Raw genomic sequence first — 21,550 nt, forward strand, 5'->3', positions numbered from 1 at the left:
TATATACAGCACGACGGCGCATGCACTGTCAGCTGTTGAATGTTCTCGAAGCGCGACGCCACATGCGCGTCCACTGGAGAATCAGGAGAATTGTAGATGTCGAACGCGGTGTGTAGAGGAGGAAGGGTCCACAGATGGTGGAGGAGTGAAGCGCGCGCGGTGTGTAGAGGAGGAAGGGATGCACAGATGGTGGAAGAGTGGGCGACGGCGCGACGGCGCATGCGCGCGCGTCAGCTGTCGAATGTTCGAGAAGCGGTGCGGACGGTGCACTACAAGGCGCGAGTATAAGATGCTCCGCATCTAAAACATGACGACCAGCTCTCTCGTCGGTTTCGCCGTCCAGTGGTTAGCCCCGGTAAGGCTTTGTTGCAGCGGCACTCACAAAAAATATGCTGCAAAAGAATGTAAGCATGCCATCAAGCTGAGGTGACCACCAACAACGGCGCGCTTTAGGCAGGACAGTATGTAGGACACTCTCTCTGCATGACTGTTGTCACAGCCTGTTCCGAATGCTCCGGTGTTCTTTGGGCAAATTAGATAGACCGGTTTTAGTGATCAAGCGTTGCATTCCTTAATTATGGTATTAGTGCGCAAAACAACTTATATTTGCATGTTTGTTAGTTCCCAGTCCCGTCTAAAGAAAAGAAGACGGCCTATTGCAGGCAGCAATTTTTGCGCACTGTGCCTGATCTGGTCTAGAATCACAACCCACGAAATCTTTCTGGCAGCTGTGTGCGCAGAATTATTCGTAAACCGGGCACATAAATTCTTATTACCTTTATTCTTGTTTCGAGATAGGTGAGATAAAGAAGAGAGAAGACAGGCCACGATTTTTTGCGATTAGCTGTGAGATTCTGGCAAATATTGAAACTAATACCAGGTGATCAAATAGGGGACGTAAAAGCACCTTGAAAAGCAAAGGACAGTGGTTGAACTTATCAGTAAAAGTATAGTAGAGATCGACCCTGCGTTGAAGGCTGAATGTTACAATCAGAAATAGAAGTTAAGAAATAGAATGTTGAAAAGAGCTCACATACCTCTAATGCGTTTGCGTAAGGTGATTCGAAATGGAAAAGCCAAGATCTGTTTTTCTGCTCTGTCTATTTATTGATTCTTGCCCGCACCCAGAGAAAGCACTGCGACCAGAGGTGCTCCACGCTTCCTGCACGATAGCAGGTTTGGTATTGCCTCCGTGATCGGCTCACTTCTGACGAAGTGATGACGCCATCTGGTGACGTAACATGATAAGTGGCGTCAACATGATATCACAACACTGTGACGTGATCTAGTAATGAGATTAGCATTGGTAGTGAAGACACGCCGACCCTCAACTTTCACATTTGATGAGACTCCCAAGGCTTCCGCTTTATTAGGAGCACCTGGGATAGTCTGCAAATCGACAGCTCTAGAGACAGTATAATAACGCCAGCGTAGAGTATGCATAGTGTTTCGAACCCTGTGATGGATTTCCTGTAAGCTGCAATGTGGGCACGTGGGATGCAGTATGGCCAGAACTGTTCCATATTCTCGTATTTTTTTAAAGCGGAGCATTTCTTAGCAAACTGTGGTGACTTTGAGCGTATCTATCTATCTATCTATCTATCTATCTATCTATCTATCTATCTATCTATCTATCTATCTATCTATCTATCTATCTATCTATCTATCTATCTATCTATCTATCTATCTATCTATCTATCTATCTATCCACCTACGGCTTATAGCTCTCCTGGCAGTATCGATAAGGGTATCGATACCAAAATTAGAATGGCAAATCATGACTGCACGGCGAGAATAAGTGATTAGTCATAACAATAAAATCATAAAGTATATCATAAATGTCGTAATTTACATTTCATGGTCTCGCTGCTCTTGCGGAGCTTTCGTTCACGGCATGTTGCGAAACTATTATGTTATGACCTGACTGCAAGGCGAACAGAAGCGACAGACCCTAACATTAAATTCGTGACACGCCGGGCTTGTAACATCATGACTACATGCCACACTCCTAATGCACTCGTGGTCGTATGGCTAGCTTCGCCTGTGCTGAATTCGGTATTATGGGACGTGAATGGATGAATGTTTGTGACTGGTGCCAACATAATAATCACGAGATGCATGTCATGTAACAACATGACTACATGCCATGCTCACGATGCGCTCAGGACCATTACGCTAGCTTTGCGTATACTGGATTCGGTATGACGGGACGTGAACGGATTACGAAGGTTTTTGATTAGTGCAAACATGACAATCAAGAGATGCGTGTCATGTAACAATATCACTACATGCTGCGTCCATAATGCGCTCGCGGCCGTTTCACTAGCTTCGCATGTACCGAATTTGGTATTACGCCACGTGAGCGGATTGCAAAGGTATGTGACTGGTGCAAACATGATAATCATGAGATGCATGTCATGTAAGAACATAACTACATGTCACACTCAATGCGTCAATACACTTCCTCGTGACCCGGTGTGCGTGCGCGCCGGCGTTTTGTGGCGTCGCACCGGCGATGCCATGGCGCATGGCGCCGATCTGCCTTGCACTTACTCACAGGTGTACGACGCACTGCGTTGCTTTAACGCATGCGCGTTAAAGTGCGCCCGGCACACTTCCGTGAAGAAGAGGGGCTGACACAGTGCTGTCTGAGTCAGTGCTGTCAGTGCCGGCGCAAAACGCAGCCTGTAGCATTTCGCACCAATTGCCAACGGGCCGCGCTGACGAATGCTGCTCGCGCCAGTCGTGCCTGTCATCAGATGATAGAGCGCCCAGGTTTTGCTAACACGCGTCAACGTAACGTTGGATTATGCTGAGCCCTTCATGATGCGCTCGTTGCCGTTTCACTAGCTTCACGTATAAAAAAAGTTGGTATGAAAGGACCCGAATGAACGATGAAGGTATGTGACTGCCATGGTGCAAACATGAAAATCTTCACACGCCTGACATGTAAGAACATGACAAGATACCACGCTCTCGATGCACTCGCGGCCGTTTTGCTAGCTCCACATATACTAAACTTGTTATTACCTGATGAGAATGGACGACGAATGGAAATAACAGGTCCAAACATGACAATCATGGCATGCGTGTCAATGAAAACTTGACATGTTACGCTCATAGCACGCTCGCGGCCGTTTTACTAGCTCCACATATACGAAGTTTGGTATGGCGTGACGCGAATAGATTAAGAAGCCAAATGACACGTTCAAACATGATAATGATGACATGAAAGCTATGTGCGGCATAATTTACCTCCGCCGCGTAACGTTGTACTGATTTAGTTGACATATCATCTTTCATCATTTGTGCTTCGCATATCATCGATTCCCTTTGTACGTGGGATCTGCCAATTTTTGTTTCCACGAAGCATCAGACGGGAAGAGTCTTTCCTACAACTGTCCCATTATACCTTAACATTGCTTTAAGCTCCTTGGATAATACAAGAAAGTGTGTTTTCAATTGACGTCATCGGGCTGTCCTGTAATAGTACCTCTTATATATTGTCCTATTGAGTAGTCTTTAAGAATCTAAAGTGAAATGAAGTGCACCAAGAAGAATCTCTGACTTAACCAGGAAAACACAGCGCAACAAGACCACGAGGACGAAGGGACACAGTGCGCAGCACGAGCGCTGAACTTGCAACAGAGCTTTATTACGTCCATCATCCGCTTTTATGTCGTGCAGCACCGCGCCACTCGTCCAATATTGAATGACGACTACTAACAACACGGGACTACGACCAAGCAGTTCATCTTTTACTCTGCTCCTCATGCCAAACATATCTTTCATTTTTTTCTGCTCTTCGTTGTCGCCACCCGCCCGCAGTCATTATTATCTAATTACTGAGAAGCCAAAGAGACCACTTTGCAGTTGATTCTCGCTGACTTTCCTACGGAATCTGCGTGCTCTAAAATAGGTTGTCTGATTGTGCGTGCATTCTGCTCCTAGGCTCTTGCTTACCGGGTCTGGCGCAGATGTTTGTCTGTTAGGGTGGTTTTTCTGCAAGCACTGAATTCAGGACAATAAATTACTTCCAGTAGCTTGAACTCTTAAAGTTTCTAAAGCAACGCGAGTCCATGAACATGAAATTTCATTGGGCTACTTGGTGCAGATAGGTTGCAGCTGGTGCGGAAAACAATAAACCACTTGTACAAAGTGCAATACCATGAGGTCTACAATAAAGTTAATCAAGCTTCAATCTTCATGCGACAAAATATTAGACAGAGATATAAAGGTGGCTCAAACTTCAGAAAATCCCATTGGTTGTGTCTTTCCTTCCTGGAAACACATATATAAAGGCGGCTTCAGTTCATTCAAGACACGGCAAGCGCAGCCTTGTGGACAAGAGTTTCTGACGCTATTTTCGTTGCACTGAAAATAAAATGGGCAAAGATTAACATCTAACAAGTAATCTAAACCAACAAATTGTAAAAAAGCATAACTTCTAGTTCACAATACTACTAGACAATATATCCAAAGGCTCAAAGTTGATAACCTCATCAAAGTTAATGCATGCATATAGGCACAATTGCGGGGTAAAATAGGAAGCTTATGACATGTTATATTCTTGGATGACGGTGATTGACCGTGCATGTCGGTAGTTTTTTCCAGGGCAAAAAAAAACATTACTCCCTTCGTTTCAGCGACAAAAACGACATCCGTAATAGTACGCACAAATAGATCACAAAAATAGCCGTGTGTCTGCGTGCTTCACTGAAAACGTCGTCGAGAGATGAAAGACGTCTGCCAGCACTCTTTCGTGCATAGGTTTGAATTTTCAGCGCAGCCTAAGAAACACTGTGGTCTTTGAAATTACGTACAATGTGTATTTGAGTACAGAAACACACCACCTAATGTCCACGTATTAATGTTGCGCCTAAGTTATGCAAATTATTTGCTTTTTGTTCGACATTGTAGCGATACTTGGAGCTCATTGGCTTCAGTGTGTTTTCGTCATCACTAGGAAAGTGGCTGGCCTCGAATGGCGCCCTTTAGAGAACCTTGCCCCGAGTAATGTGTGCAGGCTTATCTCGCGATGAGATCTTCTCTATGCCTTGGGCTCTCACCACAAGTTAGAGAGAGCCCAATGGTTCCTTCGCTCATCGCAGCAGTCGCTCTTCAAAAGGAGTAGGCCGCTCATATGAAGTTGACTGCAACGGTTAGCCGCATGCACGCTCTTCTTGTGTACACTTGTGCACTGGCTTCGCGCGTCTTGCTTTTAGCAATGCGCTTAAATGTCAAGCAGTAACAGTTGTTGGTTTTGACTCATGCCGCATACGTTCCTTTCGCGCATCGTCTTTTATTGGGAAGCGGGTGGAAATATCAGAGCTGCTTGCCATTTTTTGCGTGGCGTTACAATTTGTTGGTTGCTCAGATGGTACTATTGTTGACAAGAGAATCTGCCGCATTTTTTTTATTCTTGACCATAGAATTATACCTGCGCCTTCTTCGTGCGAGATGTGCACGCGCAAACAAGGTACGTATAGAGCCTAGATGTACAGTAAGATAGAATATGAGAACAAGAACGCCGGTACGTGAGTTCGAATTCGCGAAACGACGACATTCACAGGAAAAACATAAAACGTGACAATTTTTAGAGCACGAGAAGAGAACGACGACAAACGGACAAGAAGAACATGATTCGCACTTTTGTCATCGTTCTGTCCTCGCGCTATAAAAATCGTCATGTCATACCAGCTAGCCCAAATCGACTTGCTAAAAAGATGAAATTTCGGCCGACGCCGCGTGCCTTGGAAATCGTTGTTAGGCGAAGCATACGGATGCAATGTAAATGTGTTTGAATTTATATTGCAATCACAATTATATGGACACTCTTGGAAGGGTTTTGCTGCCAGCGTTGCTGTCACTCACCATATATATATATATATATATATATATATATATATATATATATATATATATATATATATATATATATATATATATATATATAGTAATAATTCAATGGGCCAGTTAGTCTTCGTGAAGGTATAGGATGTGGCACAACGGGAGCGTTGTCAACAAGGATAAATATATTTATTTCCCAACAGTTTCGGTAGGGGTCCTCCCTTCATCAGGAATGAGTTATACTAACTTCGTTGCTACCGCGTCCCTCTTGCCTTGAAAGATGTTTACGAGAGTGAGAGAGAACTAAAAAAAGAAGAAAGAAAGAAAAAAAAAGTGAAGAAAAAGACGAAAAATAAAAGAAAAAAAAGAAAAAAGAAAGAAAGTAAAAAAGAGGAAAAACCACTGTCAACACTGAGAACGAAACCAAATGTCCGTATACGTCCACATCCGGTTCTTATACCGGCACGTGATATAACCGGCACGTGATAAGAACCGGATGTGGACGTACACGGATATTTGGTTTCGTTCTCAGTGTTGACAGTGGTTCTTCCTCTCTTTTACTTTTTTTTCTTTTTTCCCGTCTTTTTTCTTCTCTTTTTTTCTTTCTTCTTTTTAGTTCTCTCTCACTCTCGCAAACATCTTTAAGGCGATAGGGACGCGCGGCAGCAACGAATTTTGGAAGTTCATGTTAGTATAACTCATCCCCTGGTGAAGGGAGGACCCCTCCCGAAACTGTTGGGAAATAAATATATTTATCCTTGTTGACAACGCTCCCGTTGTGCCATATTCTATTTATATATATATATATATATATATATACACTATTGTGACGCTATGATGAATAGGAGACGTGGCCTGGTTCATACGCCATGTTCATTTCATAAGTACTTCTTCCTCATCTACTTCTCCTAACCATCCCTGCCTTCTTATTTCATAGGATTCCCCCTGCCCCCGAATGATGGCACCGGTAAAAAACTACAACAAATTGAAGAAGAGAATAAACAAAACAATGGCCAAGTTCACAGTTTCACGTCCCGACGGAGTTTCACAATCTCACTCAATCTTCAAGGCTGAGGGAGCAGTTCGGTGATTTCTAAGAAGACTCTGGTGAACGAGATTGACGGTTGCGTCCTGGATGGTATAACCACACCCTGGAAATCTGAATTGGTGATAACATCGGTTGGGTTTTTGTGAGAAACGGACAAGGTTGGGAGTGCCTGTAGGATTTGAAGTTCGAATGTCGTCGGGGTTGTATTTTTCTTCGTGAATGGTGCCATCCCAGTGCTTCTTGCTTTCGTGCTTTTTGACAGACTGTGACGAAGTGCCTGAGTGCTTGCGGTGTGCAAGCAGTGCTTCCGCGTCTTTCTCGGCGATTTCTGTGGTGGTGCAGTCGGTGCAATAGCTGAGGCAGGGAGTGTCTCTGGTGACTTTTCTTTGTGCGAAAGTGTCTGACGTCTTCAAATGGTCTTTGATTTCGAGATCTTATTTTCGATGTTCTTCAATTGGTGAACGCGCTCCCGTTGAAGTTCGCGTTCGTCTATGCCTTTGTTGCAGTCTCTTTTGTGGTCGCATGTGTTTATAAACTTGGCTTTGCTTGCTTTGCTGTTGTTGCTCCGGAGATGGCTGTAGTCGAGCCCCTTTCGGAACGGGGCATTCACTTCTTTCGAAAGTTAATATGTCCCGTAAACAGCTGATGCATAGTGAGCTGATGTCTTGCTGGTCGGGCATAGTTGGTAATGCGCCATCATTGCTAAAACGCTCTTCAGAGGCTCCGGTGAGGTGATCCTGTATGGACGCTCCTGACAGACAGCTGCGTGTGAGGAATGATGTTTGTATTACGTCTGCATTATTTCGGTACTTGGATTGGTGAGCTCTGGTTGAGGATACCACAGTTGACGTGGCATTACTAGGCTCAATCTGCACAGTCTGCTGAACCATAGAAATAGTTTTGTGATGAGAAAAACTTTTTCGAGTCGTCATAACGGGTTCGGGTAGTTTTTCGATGCGTCGACAGTTGACTTATCGTGCACACGGTGTCATTACAAAGCGAACGGTAAGCGTTTGATTTATATGCACTTGAGGAGTCAATTTGTGAAGGCTGATTTTGACCTTGACGACTGAGTGTGGTTGTCTGTAGATGGGGGGTTACAAGGAAGTCTTCGTCGTGGTCGTCGTTGTCTTCTTTAAACCAAATGATTATTTCTTGTTTTATCTTTTCCGATGACTCATCGTTTTGAAATATGTGGGTGAGGTAGAATTCGAAGGCCTCACCGGAGACGTAGTCAGTAAAGTTGATGATCATCTCCCGTTCCGACCATGATGCAGCAGTTGCGTGGAGCTCGAACAGGTCGAACAAGTCCTGTACAGGTCCATCGTCCGCTGCTCCGGTGTACTTGGGGATAGGAAGGGCAGTCGATGATTCTGGCATGGTGCTGGTCGCTGTGTGCGGCCACGAGATGATTCCGTAGTCATATTGTCAGGGCGTCTTGTAGAGAACTGCGTCGATGATGAGACACTGATAAAGAGGCTAGAATGTCTCCATCCTCTCGGCTCGTGTGACGCTATGATAAATGGGAGACGTGGCCTGGCTCATACGCCATGTTTATTCCATAAGCACCTCTTCCTCATCTACTTCTAACCATCCCTGCCTTCTTACGTCACACACACACACACACACACATATATATATATATATATATATATATATATATATATATATATATATATATATATATATAAGGGAAAGAAGTGTATGCCTAAGGGCTCGTTTTTCCGTGTTTTAACACAATATTAATGAGATATAACAGACAGTAATGCCAAGGAATGTACAGGGGAAGTTATTATAACCAATGGAATGTAAATAAGAAGAAAGAAAAGTGGATGAAAAAATTACCAACTGTGAGCAGGAATCGAACCTACGACCTTCGAATTACGCGTTCGATATATATATATATATATGTGTGTGTGTGTGTGTGTGTGTGTGTGTGTGTGTGTGTGTGTGTGTGTGTGTGTGTGTGTGTGTGTGTGTGTGTGTAGGAAAAAAGTGTATACCCAAGGGCTCGTTTGTCCGTGTTTTGACACAATAATAATGAGATCGAACAGACAACAATGTAGACAAGCAATGACAAAGAACAAATGTAAAGTAAATAAGACAAAAGAAAATTAGGTGACAAAATAACTTAATAACTTGCCGTGAGCAGAGCAAGCGAACCTGCGACCTCCAAACTATGCGTTCGATGCTCTACCCTTGAGCTATGAGCTATCACGGCGGCTATTCCCCTAGCCCCTTTAGTGAGTTTATCTGTGATTATAAACGTGGGAGTGTCAGTCAGCGCCACCTGTAGCCATGGCGGCGAGTGTGGTACACTCTTTTGATGAGCCTTTCTGACGCCACGTAGCTCGTGAACTTATTACGAGCTGGCAGCTGACCAATAGTCCCTCGTATACAACCTAACGGCACCAAGTCTGCCAGTACGAGACCCTGGTTAATGAATAAGGGAAAGAAGTGTATACCTAAGGGCTTGCTTTTCCGTGCTTTGACACAGTAATCATGAGATCTAACAGACAATAATGCCAAGGATTGTATAGGTGAGGTTATTTGAACCAATGTAAAGTAAATAAGAAAAAATAAAAGTGGGTGAAAAAATAACTTGCCGTGAGCAGGAATCGAACCTACGACCTCCAAATTACGCGTTCGACGCTCCACCACTGAGCTATCACATCTTTTTTTTCTTTATTGCCTGTTTTTGGCTCACATAAATAATACACATATTCACAGATAATAACACAACACAATCCAAAACATTGTTGAAAACAGTGGCTCAAATGTTGTGGCCACGCATCTGTTAAAAAGTTTTCATCGTCGATAGTAATTCAAGGCGCGGCAGCTACTCTGGAGTAAATTCCGCCATTTTGTGTTCATCCACAAAATTTTTTATATATATTCTTTGAAGTACTGGGTGGGCCGTCGTGCATCTACAGCATTGTGCATAGCTGCCATTCTGGATTTCCAAATGCTATGAAGAGCCTTAAGCATTATCATATCATATGGGGTACCGTCGTCAGTTTGTATTTGCAAATAGCGGATGACATGTGCATCAAGGGGAGAATTTATTTTGAGCGTGCGCTGAGCACGTACCAAAGTAAGACAACATTCAAGCAGTCAAGGAATACATGCTCAATCGTCTTCTCCTTTCTGCAAATTATGTGATGCGTGTACAAAGAAATGTAAAACCCCTTTGCAGCCATCCAGGATTTGACAGTCAGCGTACCGGTATGTAAATTAAAAAAAATATTCTATGTACCTGGTGGTATTTTCATCGACCTGACGCGATTTAGAACACTGCGCCCATGGCATACATTGTAAAGGAACCGATACAAAGGCACTGGTAAAAACACATCACATAGGTCCTTGTACAACTTTTTACGTTGGACTTGACTCAAGTATTGAAGTGAAAACCACGCTGACAGAAACCTACAAGAAAGCACAACTTCACGGAGAAAGCCATAAACGAAACCGGGTACGCTGCTGGTTGAGACAACCATGTTAGGCAAGTGTTGCCCCAGGCGAAGTTGATAGACAGTGCGAAGGGTTGGGTTGTTGATGTCGCTAAGGAAACAAAATCGATTAACTACCTGTCTGAAAAACAAATGCGACAAGCCCAGTCCAGCATTTCGCACTCTAAGAAATACAATGGTCCGACGCGATCTTTCCCAAGACGATTTTCAAACGAAGACAGCGTACAAACGGTGAAATTTTTGGATGTTTATCCTTGAACAATGTAAGACTTGTAAGATACACCAAATTTTACTAAATAAGAATATATTGTAAATTGTGGCTTTACAAAACAGACCAACTCCAGCCATTCCACGTGTTCACTAATTAACGCAGGTTATCCACTTGGCTCCTCCAGTATGAATCGCTGTCTTTGTAGCATTCGAGGGGGCGCCCAAGTGTTTCGCCGGTGCCGTAACAAACCTCATGCTGGCAAAACTCTCTGAGGTTTCTAACCAGTTACCGTGAGAAAAGCCAAGGCATTTTCCCTAGTTTACAGCGCTTCCGCTTGCAGCACAGAAGTTAATAACACATTTGACAGCCTCTGCTATGCTGTCAGAGTCCGAGCAAAAAATGGCAATGTCGTCCGCATAAGCCAAGAGCCGGACTTCAACCTCATGCAGCTTAAACCCGCGGACACAGTCGTTCTCTATGACACTCAAACAAAAGGACTCTATATATGAACAAAAAATAGCGGTGGGAGAAGGCCACCCTGACCGATTGAACGCTTGACCAACGAACTTAACTTGTAACATACGCATGTTTGCTGATGACTGCGTTTTGTACCGCACAGTAACGATTGTATCTGATCAAATTAGCCTCCAAAGAGACATTAACCAAGTGCAGCGTTGGTGTGAACGGTGGCAAATGGAACTTAATCTTAACAAGTGTAAACTTGTGTCGTTTCAGCGTCACCATAACCCGCTCACCACTTCCTATGTAATCTCTAACACTACTGTTCAACTTGTGCAATTCCTACAAATACCTTCGCCTAACTTTGTGCAGTGACCTAACTTAGGCTGAGCACATCCGGACTATCATCGCAGCTGCTAATCGTACTCTCGGCTTCCTAAACAACATCTGCGCAACACATCCCGCCATGTAAAATTATTAGTATATCAGTCCCTCGTAAGAAGCAAGCTTGAATATGCATCGTCGATTTGGAGCCCACAACACGCGTAACTCATTACTGCACTCGAATCACTTCAAAACCGTGCTACTAGGTTTATTTATTCTTTATATGCCTATTGCATTAGCGTGTAATCTTTAAAAGAAGAAATTGGCCTGTTCCCTCTATCTTCCCGCCGCCGCATTGTCACCCTTTGCTTGTTTCATAAACTTTTTCACAGTCCACTTGCAATCGAACCTTACATTTCCCCCCCATTTCGCATTGGCCATGTCTTCCAAGTTGCCCGTCAACGTTCCCGCACCATTACTTTTGCTGCCTCATTTTTTCTTCCAGCAGCAAAAGACTGGAATGACCTTTCCCACCATATTGCAGCAATCACCTGTCCATCAACATTTATGCATATCGTCAAAAGCCATTTTTCAAGCTAATTCATGGCTTTTTTGTACGTTTTTTGTAACCCCACCCCTTATGTAATGTACCCCTGGGGACCTTTAAGGTAATAAAATGAAATGAAATGAGACTGGGATGCGCTTCTCCACCGCCTTGTTAACGATTAGCCACGTTGACCAGTCTCGGTATGCCATGGCAACCCCCTCTTTGATTATTTTCCCTGAATTCACTTATTCTACGATGCACAGCAGAATTTCATAAGGCACGCTGTCGAAAGCCTTCTCGAGGTCCATTTGCAGCATTGCCACTCGCGCACCAATAGCGTCGCCACACTCCAAGATGCTCCGTGTGGCATGTATAATAGCGAGAATAGTTCGACCTTTAATGCCGCACATATCATGTGGCCCCACGAGCTCCGTATTGACTGTTTGCAACCTTTAGCTAGGATTTTCATGAATATCTTATAATCTCCATTAGTGAGGCAAATTGGGCGGTAAGAAGTTACTCTACGCAGTGCAATGGTGTCTTTCAATTTTGGTGTAAGGACCGTGTGAGAGGATGAAAAGGACGGGAGTCATACTTTCAGCTCGACCGCCTCATTGTAAACTTCGGCTAAGACTGGTGCTATTGCTAACATGAAACACCTATAAAAGGCGGAAGTCAGACCATCAAGGCCAGGGGATTTCCCCGGACGCATACTTTTATTAACACTGTTAAGTTCCTCTTCCGAAATGGGTTCCTTCAATATTTGTTTCGTATTATTGTCAAGCTTTGCCATCCACGTTAAAAACTCTTTTTAAAATGGTCAACATCAACTGAGCTGGCAGCGAATAAATCATTGAATTGCTCAAAGAAAGCATGCTCTGTAACATCTGCGGCATCGCTGACTTCACCCTCATGTTAAATTTCTGTTATTTTATCACGTCGCGCATGCCACTTTTCTGAGCCCAATGCCCTTTTTGAAGCTGCTTCTGCCATTATCAGTCGGTCGGCCCTTGCCCCCATCATATCACCGCGGTATCTTTCGATATCAAACCGTTCTATTTGACATTTCAATGCACGAATATATTGTCAAAAAACAAGCCGGGCATCCTACATTCTTCGATGAGCAATTTGGCCAGGTTCCTGTGCATGTGCTTTTCTTCTGCTCCCTTTTCTCTGCTTATAGCGCTCGAACGCTCCAAAGCCTTCAATTTAACAGCCTGCTCGAAGTTCTTCCATTTTTTTCTGAACGTCTTCTTACTAAGAACTTTCCTTTCTTCAACTTCCGTCATTACTTCCGCAATAAATTTTTCGTCGCTCAGCCAATTCTAGTTCAATTTCCATAGTTGCCACTCAAGGGCCCTTTTCGTTTTTTTCGTGCGAGCTACTACAAAGCTAATCAAGCAGTGGTCACTAAATGAAACGGCGTTACCATGGTAAGCCTTGCAAAGCGACACCAATTTAACACGCACGTACGCCCTTTTCTTGTTGGGCTTGGCTGGCTGCCTTCAAGTGGGTGTACAGCATAGTCCTGCTACCACCGAGACATTCAGCCACATCCTCCAAACCATGGTCCCTTATTATATCGCTTAAGACAGTGGTACTTGCATCCCTGTAATGGTATTCGCTAGTTTTGTCTTTGGGTGAAAGAACACATTTGAAGTCGCCAATAATGATAACGAACCTAATATACTGGGTATAGTGCATTAGCTGTTCGAAAAATATGCGTCTTTCATCGGCGACAGTAGGTGCGTACAAATAAATTACGCGCCTCTCCAAACACAAAAACAAAAGATCGCGTACAATGAGCCGACCAGACGGACATGACGGTAAGGCTTCTAATTTAGCGCCCAGACTCTGTCGGACGAACAACGCGCAGGCGGGAGACGTCCCTATGGCATGGCTAACTATAGCAGAAAACCACGGCAAGAATCGGCACACCGGGTCCCCAGTTTCATCGCCGCCATAAACTCCAGCCTCTTGAACTGCCAGGATGTCAAGGTCGAGGTCACTTACTAGTCGATAAATCTGACATTCTTTTCTGCGTGAGGCGAGGCCTCGCACATTTGAAGTGCCCACACGGATCGAATTTTTTATTTGCGCCATTGTAAGGCTGTGAAAAACCTAGAGGCATTGCGCTTACCCTACAACTGCAATTCCTTCCTGAACGCCTTGTCCAAGTACAGTCCTGAAGGTGGCGACGGCGGCGTTTCCGCCGTCTTGCGCTCTGTCGAAATGTTTTGCCGTGGCCGAAGGAGAGGCCGCCCAGCGAGAGTCGTTTTAGCGGGTTGTTCGTCAGTCACGGCAGCAGTGGTGCCCTTCTCTTCTTTCTCTGTATCACGGGACGCTTCCCCGTCACAATGCCATTGTCGCTTTCAATCCCAGTCATCGGTTCTGCCTCGTAGGAGGTCTCGACGGCTAAGCCGGGAAACTTGTCGCCGGTGCGGCTTGCATCACCCTTTTCATGGCTTTTTCTTACGTCTTCGTACGGAAGCCCTGCTTTGGGCTCACCTGGTGCTTCACACACGCCCTCTTCTTGACAGCATGACGACCCGTCTTGCACAGCAAAAAATCGGGCTAACTCCTGCTGTTTTTTCCGAGTCTGCTTCGTCCATGAGGTGCTCCAGTGCGTCACTTTCCTGCGCTGGTCCGGTCACACTGGCATATAACTTCCAGAAGTCGTCGTCTTCTTGGCCGAAGCGGCGACAACGACTGCAGTGGGGTACTCAGCAGTCCCGACGTATGCGACCGTAGGCATAACGGAGCACGGCCCGGAACGACAACGAGAGTCAACTCCCCGGCAATCTTGAGCTGGTGTGGAATGTCATCCACCTTGACGGCGGAGCGCAGCTTTATTTCCATAGACCACGTCGCTGAGCCCTTTTCAGTTATTCCCGGCGCTCTCCACTTCTCCCGCTTCACTTTGGATACTTTCCTATAGGGAGTCAAGGAAACACGCACGTCTTCATCGGTCACGCCGTGCAGCAACCAGTGAAGCTTCAAGCGAACCTCTCGGTTATTTCGGTCAATAAGCAAACATGGACGATCCTTTACCTTCCCATCGACGGTGGAGAGCGACTTCCGAGCAGCGTCAGCACTCTTCAGTGTCACAGCCCATTCGTGGTTCATTTGATAGCCCCCAAATCCAACACGTCGGCGAGCGCACCAAGCTTGGCCAAAGTGTTCCGGTAATCTTCGACGTGCTAAGGCCGGGCTCTCGGATCGCCATGCATGAAAACGGTATTCGCAACAATACGCCCGGAAGGCAGATTGGGCAGAATCACCTGATCGCCGGTGCTAGGCACAAAAACCCTGTACCGTGGCCCCTTCGGGCCGTCTAAGCCGCTCCGTCGGAGTCGAACATTCCGTGACCGTATTGCTCGAAAGCCGGAAGTGGAATGAGCTATCAAGGCGGCTATTCCCCCAGACATTTTACTGGGTTTAGCTGTGAATTTAAACGTGGGAGTGTCAGTAAGCGCCACCTGTAGCCATGGCGGCGAGTGTGGTACACTCTTTTTATGGGCCTGTATGGCGCCACGTGGCACGTGAACTTTTTACGATATGGCAGCTGACCAATGGCCCCTTATATACAATCTAAACGCACCAAGTCTGCCAGTATACGATACCCTCGTTAATGAATAAGGGAAAGAAGTGTATACCTAAGGGCTCAATTTTCCGTGTTTCGACACATTATAATGAGATCTAACAGACAATGCTGCCAAGAAATACACAGCGGAAGTTATTAGAACCACTGTAAAGTAAATCAGAAGAAAAAAAGTGGCTGAAAAGAAAACTTGCCGTGAGCAGGAATTGAACCGACGACTTCAGAATTACGCGTTCGATGCTCTACCACTGAGCTATCAAGGGGCTATTCACCCAGCTACTTTACTGAGTTTACCTGTGAATTTAAACGTGGGAGAGTTGGTCAGCGCCACTTGTAGCCGTGGCGCGACACACTTTTTATGAGACTGTACGGTGCCACGTAGCACGTGAACTTATTACGAGCTGGCAGCTGACCAATAGTCACTCGTATACAACCTAACGGCACCAAGTCTGCCAGTACGAGACCCTCGTTAATGAATAATGGAACGGAGTGTATACCTAAGGGCTCGTTTTTGCGTATTTTGACACAATAATATTGAGATCTAACAGACAATAATGCCAAAGAGTGTATAGGGGAAATTATTAGAACCAATATATAGGAAATATTAAAAAAGAAAAAGGGGTGAAAAAATAACTTGCCGTGAGCAGGAATGGAACATATGGCCTCCAAATTACGCGTTCGATACTCGATACTCTATTACCGAGCTATCACGGTGGCTGTTGCCGCAGCCACTTTTCTGGGTTTATCTGTGAATTTAAACGTGGGATTGTATATATATATATATATATATATATATATATATATATATATATATATATATATATATATATATATACTAGAAAAAAATTTCATAAAAAGACTGCAGCGCGCGAGATCGAACGTCGGACCCCCCGGTCGTGAGCGCACGGTGTTAGCCACTTAACCACGAAGGAACCTTTTTCACCGTTGAAACAGCAAGCCATTCATATCTATCACGGGGTGAAATAGCGTGTTTACAGCACTACTGCTCAGATGGCGCGACGAGCGAGGTAAGAGCAAATGGCGGCTCCCAGCTCGTCGCAATGCGCCGACGCACCCTCATCTACCACGCTTTGCTCCGCGGAGGGAAGGGGCTTTGTCCGCGCACTTATCCTCTGGAAGGGGAAAATCGTGCACCTTCGGCTTTGATCAGCACAATCGCGTTTAGTTGTTTGGCACACAAGGGTCACTTCGCTCACAGTACAGGCCCCATTTCCGAAAAGAGAGCGCTTTCTAAATACAGCAAACTAACAACTGAGACACGTATTAGTTCACACTCATATCTCTCCCTGTGATGGCGTTTCGCGCGTCGAGTGTCAAGCTTCGCGTGTCGAGTGTCAAGCTTCGCGTGTCGAGTGTCAAGCTTCGCGTGTCGAGTGTCAAGTTGTCGTTCCTCTTGGGTGTGTTGCTTTTGTGCGTCATTTCTGCATGAGCAGTGCGCTGCACGACTCAATATGCCTGTCATTCTCAACATTACATTCCAAGTTGTTTCTATCATATAAATACTTCGCCCTTGTTGCGAAACTGTGACTGTTTTATTGAGTGAGAAACCATGAAATGGCGCCTAATATATGCACGAATTCGCACACACACATGTGGTAAACAGCCGAATATGTTTTATATTAGCAGTTTTTGGCACTTACGAAGCGATGCCGACAGCAACACGGATATTAGGAACAACCGAAGTGGTGAGCTGTCATGAAGCGCTGGCACTCACGAGGATGGTAGCTCTCAACACCACTACACAAATCATCCTCAGTAGATGGGGCCTGCCTACAATTCACGTTAACACGACATGACGGCTGTGCCATAGAAGTACATATGCAATGTTTATATAATTTGATCGCCAGTACTGCAACCATGAGTGACGTTTTTTGAACATTAGAATCGTTTGCAAAGTATTTCCGAGGCTTGGCGTGCCTCTATGGTAGAATGCTTGATTGCCAAGCAGAATTGCAGAGCTCGATTTCTTCTGCGACACTGCTAATTATTCTTTGCATTCGTCATCATCATCATCATCATCATTTATTTTTCCCGTAAAGGCCCCTCTCGGGGTATTACATAAGGGGGGGGGAGGTTTCATAAAGAGTTACAAAACATATCGGATCACAATACTGAAACATAACACATAGAAACGCAGACTTATTTAAAAGCACAAAAAAATGTTACAATTTGAATCAGGCATATAAAGTCGAAAAGAAAGAACAGTGTAAAAGAATTTTACAGCGTAAGATGATCAGTGAGCAACTGCTTAAACGCAATAGGGTTTCGCTCAACGACAACGCAGTCTGGCAAAGTGTTCCATTCTGCAATGGCTGTTGGCAGAAAAGATTGATTAAAAGAAGACGTAGAACCGTGCAAACGCTGGACGCTGCACGAGTTAAAAAGGCGACGAGATGTACGACTTGGCGGGATAAAGAGTTTACCGTGAAGATGTGGGAAGGAATAGTAAAGCCTATGGAACAAGCACAGCCTTGCAATCTTCCGACGGAACGACAATGACTCGAGTCCCAATGATGACTTTATGGCACTGATGCTTTCATCACGGCCGTACCTAGAAGAGATGAATCTGGCCGCACGTTGCTGTATAGATTCTAAAGTGTTAATGAGGTATGCTTGATGAGGGCTCCAAACAGCTGAGGCATATTCAAGCTTACTTCGTATAAATGTTTCGTAAGCCAGTTTTCGCGTGGATGAGGGACACAAGGAAAGGGAACGTCTGATGTAACCAAGTTATTTAGTAGTGTCGGCTGCTAATTTGGTGATATGATCGGACCATGTCAATTTTTTGTTTATTGTGACACCAAGATAACGTTAGGATTCGACGAGGGACAAAGCTATCGAGTTCAAGGAATACGTGTAATTACTTTTGGAGCACTTACGGGATATCTGCATAACTTTACATTTCGAAATATTGAGTTTCATTAATGAATTGGAACACCAGGATTCGATTTGATGTAAGTCGCTTTGAATGATTTCATGGTCAGTTCTGTGTGCGATGCGACGATAAAGAACGCAGTCATCTGCAAAAAGTCGAATAGAAGATGAAATGCCATTAGGAAGGTCGTTTATGTAGATGAGAAAGAGCAGAGGACCAAGAACGGATCCCTGTGGTACTCCAGAAATCACGTTAGTAGTGCCTGAACAGTGATTACCGACAACCGTGTATTGGAGACGATTGGTCAGGAAGCATCGGATCCATGACAACGCTAGGGGGTCCAGCTGTAGGCATGAGAGCTTGGCCAGAAGTCGCTGGTGAGAAACACAGTCAAAAGCTTTCGCAAAATCAAGATAAATGACGTCAGTTTGAAAGAATGAGTCTAAGTTTATGTGAAGCTCAGTAACAAATTCAAAGAGCTGAGTATCACATGATAGGTTAGGCCGAAAACCATGTTGATTGGGGAAAAAGAAGGAATGATTACCTAGATGACGGGTTATTTGTGAGTATATATTCTAGGAGTTTGCAGGCAATGCTTGTAAGCGAAATGGGACGATAGTTGGAGGGATCTGAGCGGCTGCCAGACTTGTATACAGGTACTACTTTATTAATTTTCCAGTCCGTCGGAAGTGAACTGTCAGTGATAGACTGCGTAAAAATTATTTCTAATATAGAACTAGAGAACACTTTCGTGCCTTTTAGTATTTTGGCTGTAATACCATCATGTCCTGGGGCACTAGAAATCTTCATTTTTTCAATGAGCTTCAAGATTCCTTGGGAAGTAATGATTATAAGAGGCATATCGGAAAGAGAAAGGTTGGGTGGATCAAAGTCGTTTAGCGTGGGTTCATTAGTGAAAACAGATGAAAAGTACGAGTTGATTACATCTGATCGCTCATCAATTGGCACGTTGGAACCATCAGGGTAACTCAAAGAAATGTTATTGGAGCTTTTACTAGGTCTGAGGGTTTTCCAGAATTTTTTAGGGTTGACACGCAAAATGGTCTGCAAGTCGTGGTGGAAGAACTTCTTTTTGGGTTGCCTCAAAGCAGAAGTATATTGACGCAGACTCGTAAAATACTTTTCCCACTTTGAGTAAATTGCCGATTGCTTCGCATCGCGGAAAAGACGCTTTTTTTTCTCTAACAACCTCTTTAGTGTGTTCGAAAACCAGGGTTTTCCCAGGTCACCGCGAATGCGTACAAGGGGTACATGTAACTCTACAAGCGATGTTAACTTATTCTTAAATAACAGCCAATTATCGTCTACTGAACGAAGTGAAGCAGACCGACGGAAGTAATCAAGGAACTCACTTAATTCTGAGTTTATTTTTGTGAAAGTGGCTTTGTTGTAATCCCTGATGGGCTTTATTGAGCGCTGTCGTACAGGACGTGGGATGCTTAGGTTAAATAGCACTAAATTGTGGTCACTTAGACCTTCAACGAATGATACCGATTTAACTGTATCAGACTTGGAAACAAGTACGAGGTCTAAGATATTTGCCCCACGGGTTGGTGTGTTAACCATCTGAGTAAGGTTAAACGTCGGGGTCATTTCAAGAAAATTTTTGGACTGGCGGTTATCTGACTCAAAATTTGTCCAGTTAATATCTGGAGAATTAAAATCACCACAGAGCATAAAATAAGCAAAAGGAAAACGAGAGTAAAGATGTACTAGGACTGTATTTAGTTCATAAATGAGGGAGGCATCACAATTAAGAGCGCGGTAACAAGCAATAATCACAGTCATTTTCGAAGCAAGTGAGATGTTCACACAGAAAATTCCGTGTTGACAGTTCATTTTGATGACATAAGAAGGAACACTTTCTTTAACAAAAATCAATATTCCGCCCCCCCTCCGCCCCACCCTGTCAAGCCGGTGAACAGCGTACGCTCGGCCGTCTTGTAATAGCTCGTGGTCAGCAATGTGCGGCTGAAGCCAAGATTCCGTAAATATTGCAACGTCAGTGTTGTTGTCATTCAGAAGGGATTTGTGATGCGGGTTCTTGTTGCTGATTTGTTTTTCTCCCGGGCTGAGCCTCAGAGAGTTTTGTTAATAAGGACAAAGCCGTTCGGTTTCCAAGAAACACACAAAAAGTTTAATTGAAAAGAAAGAAGGCAAAGATTCCTCACAAAACAAACACTTAATAAACAGTTGACTGGACATGACGAAACACATCTGTAAACACCCAACAAGAACGTTCAAAGTCAGTAACTAAACCTAACGTTCGAAAGAGGCTGAGTGATGGGAGTAGCGCAAGAGTATCGGTGCAGTCTCACCCACAAGTTGGTTTTCGGCGGTGATGAGAAACCGGAACGCCGTGACTCCTGAGCCAGTGCGTGGGCTGGACGAGGACGAGGGAACGCTGGCTGCTGGCGACACGTCGAAAAGCCCTACCAAATCGTGATGGTTTCGGCTTGAGGAGCGTGGACACGTCGGAGACGGGAGAACGCAGGCTGGTGGCGACGCGTCCGGGAACTAGGGTCGACCTAGTCAAGCAGCTGGGCGCACAGCTCGGGCCCGGAGCCCGACGGCTGTAGCTCGCCTGCCGGAACCAAAGTCCGCAGGCCCTGGAAAGGAGTTCAGGACCGGATGGCCACGGTCCTTTGGAGCGGGAACCCGACAGCAGGAGGCCCCGGCCGGTGGAAGTCCTGTAGGCTCGGGTCCGGAACCCAACGGCCCATCTTCAGCGCCCGGTCCGGTGACGACCTTCCGCTTGCACTGCCTGCCTCGAATTCCCCTTGCTCTGGTCTCCCCAGGCTCCTGCTTCAGCTCTGGCCCACTTGTCTCGTTCTCATTGGAGATACTACTGTTTCGTGGTGTCAAGCCATTGGGCCTTGAAATCTCCGTGTTCGCTGCCCATTGGATGTTTTACCTTTTGTTTACTTCACGTCCTGCCACGCATCCTCGTGCTTGACGCTCTTTAACGTCGTCATTCTTGTTTGAGCAGCACCGCACGTGCACTCTGGTATTTCTCCTTTTGTTTTTTTTTTTTCCGTGACGCGCACTTTTCGAAGGCGCGCACTTTGAACGCGCACCACACATCACATACGCCCCCCTTTTATTCAAGTTTTTTTTTAGAAA

The 21,550-nt window shown here is 44.9% G+C and overlaps 1 protein-coding gene across 2 annotated transcripts in view; it reads right to left on the reverse strand.

Moving 5' to 3' along the window:
• Positions 1–3,634: 3,634 nt before the first annotated feature.
• LOC119173336 (uncharacterized) overlaps positions 3,635–21,550 on the reverse strand; it is a 763,312-nt gene continuing 745,396 nt past the window's right edge. For both annotated transcript variants that reach the window (XM_075896115.1, XM_075896122.1), the window contains one exon: positions 3,635–4,374. In XM_075896115.1, coding sequence (XP_075752230.1) covers positions 4,243–4,374 — 132 coding nt within the window. In that variant the 3' untranslated portion in view covers positions 3,635–4,242. The remainder of the gene's footprint in view (positions 4,375–21,550) is intronic.

This window comes from Rhipicephalus microplus, chromosome 5, assembly GCF_043290135.1.
Source record: "Rhipicephalus microplus isolate Deutch F79 chromosome 5, USDA_Rmic, whole genome shotgun sequence".
Taxonomy (NCBI): Eukaryota; Metazoa; Arthropoda; class Arachnida; order Ixodida; family Ixodidae; genus Rhipicephalus; species Rhipicephalus microplus.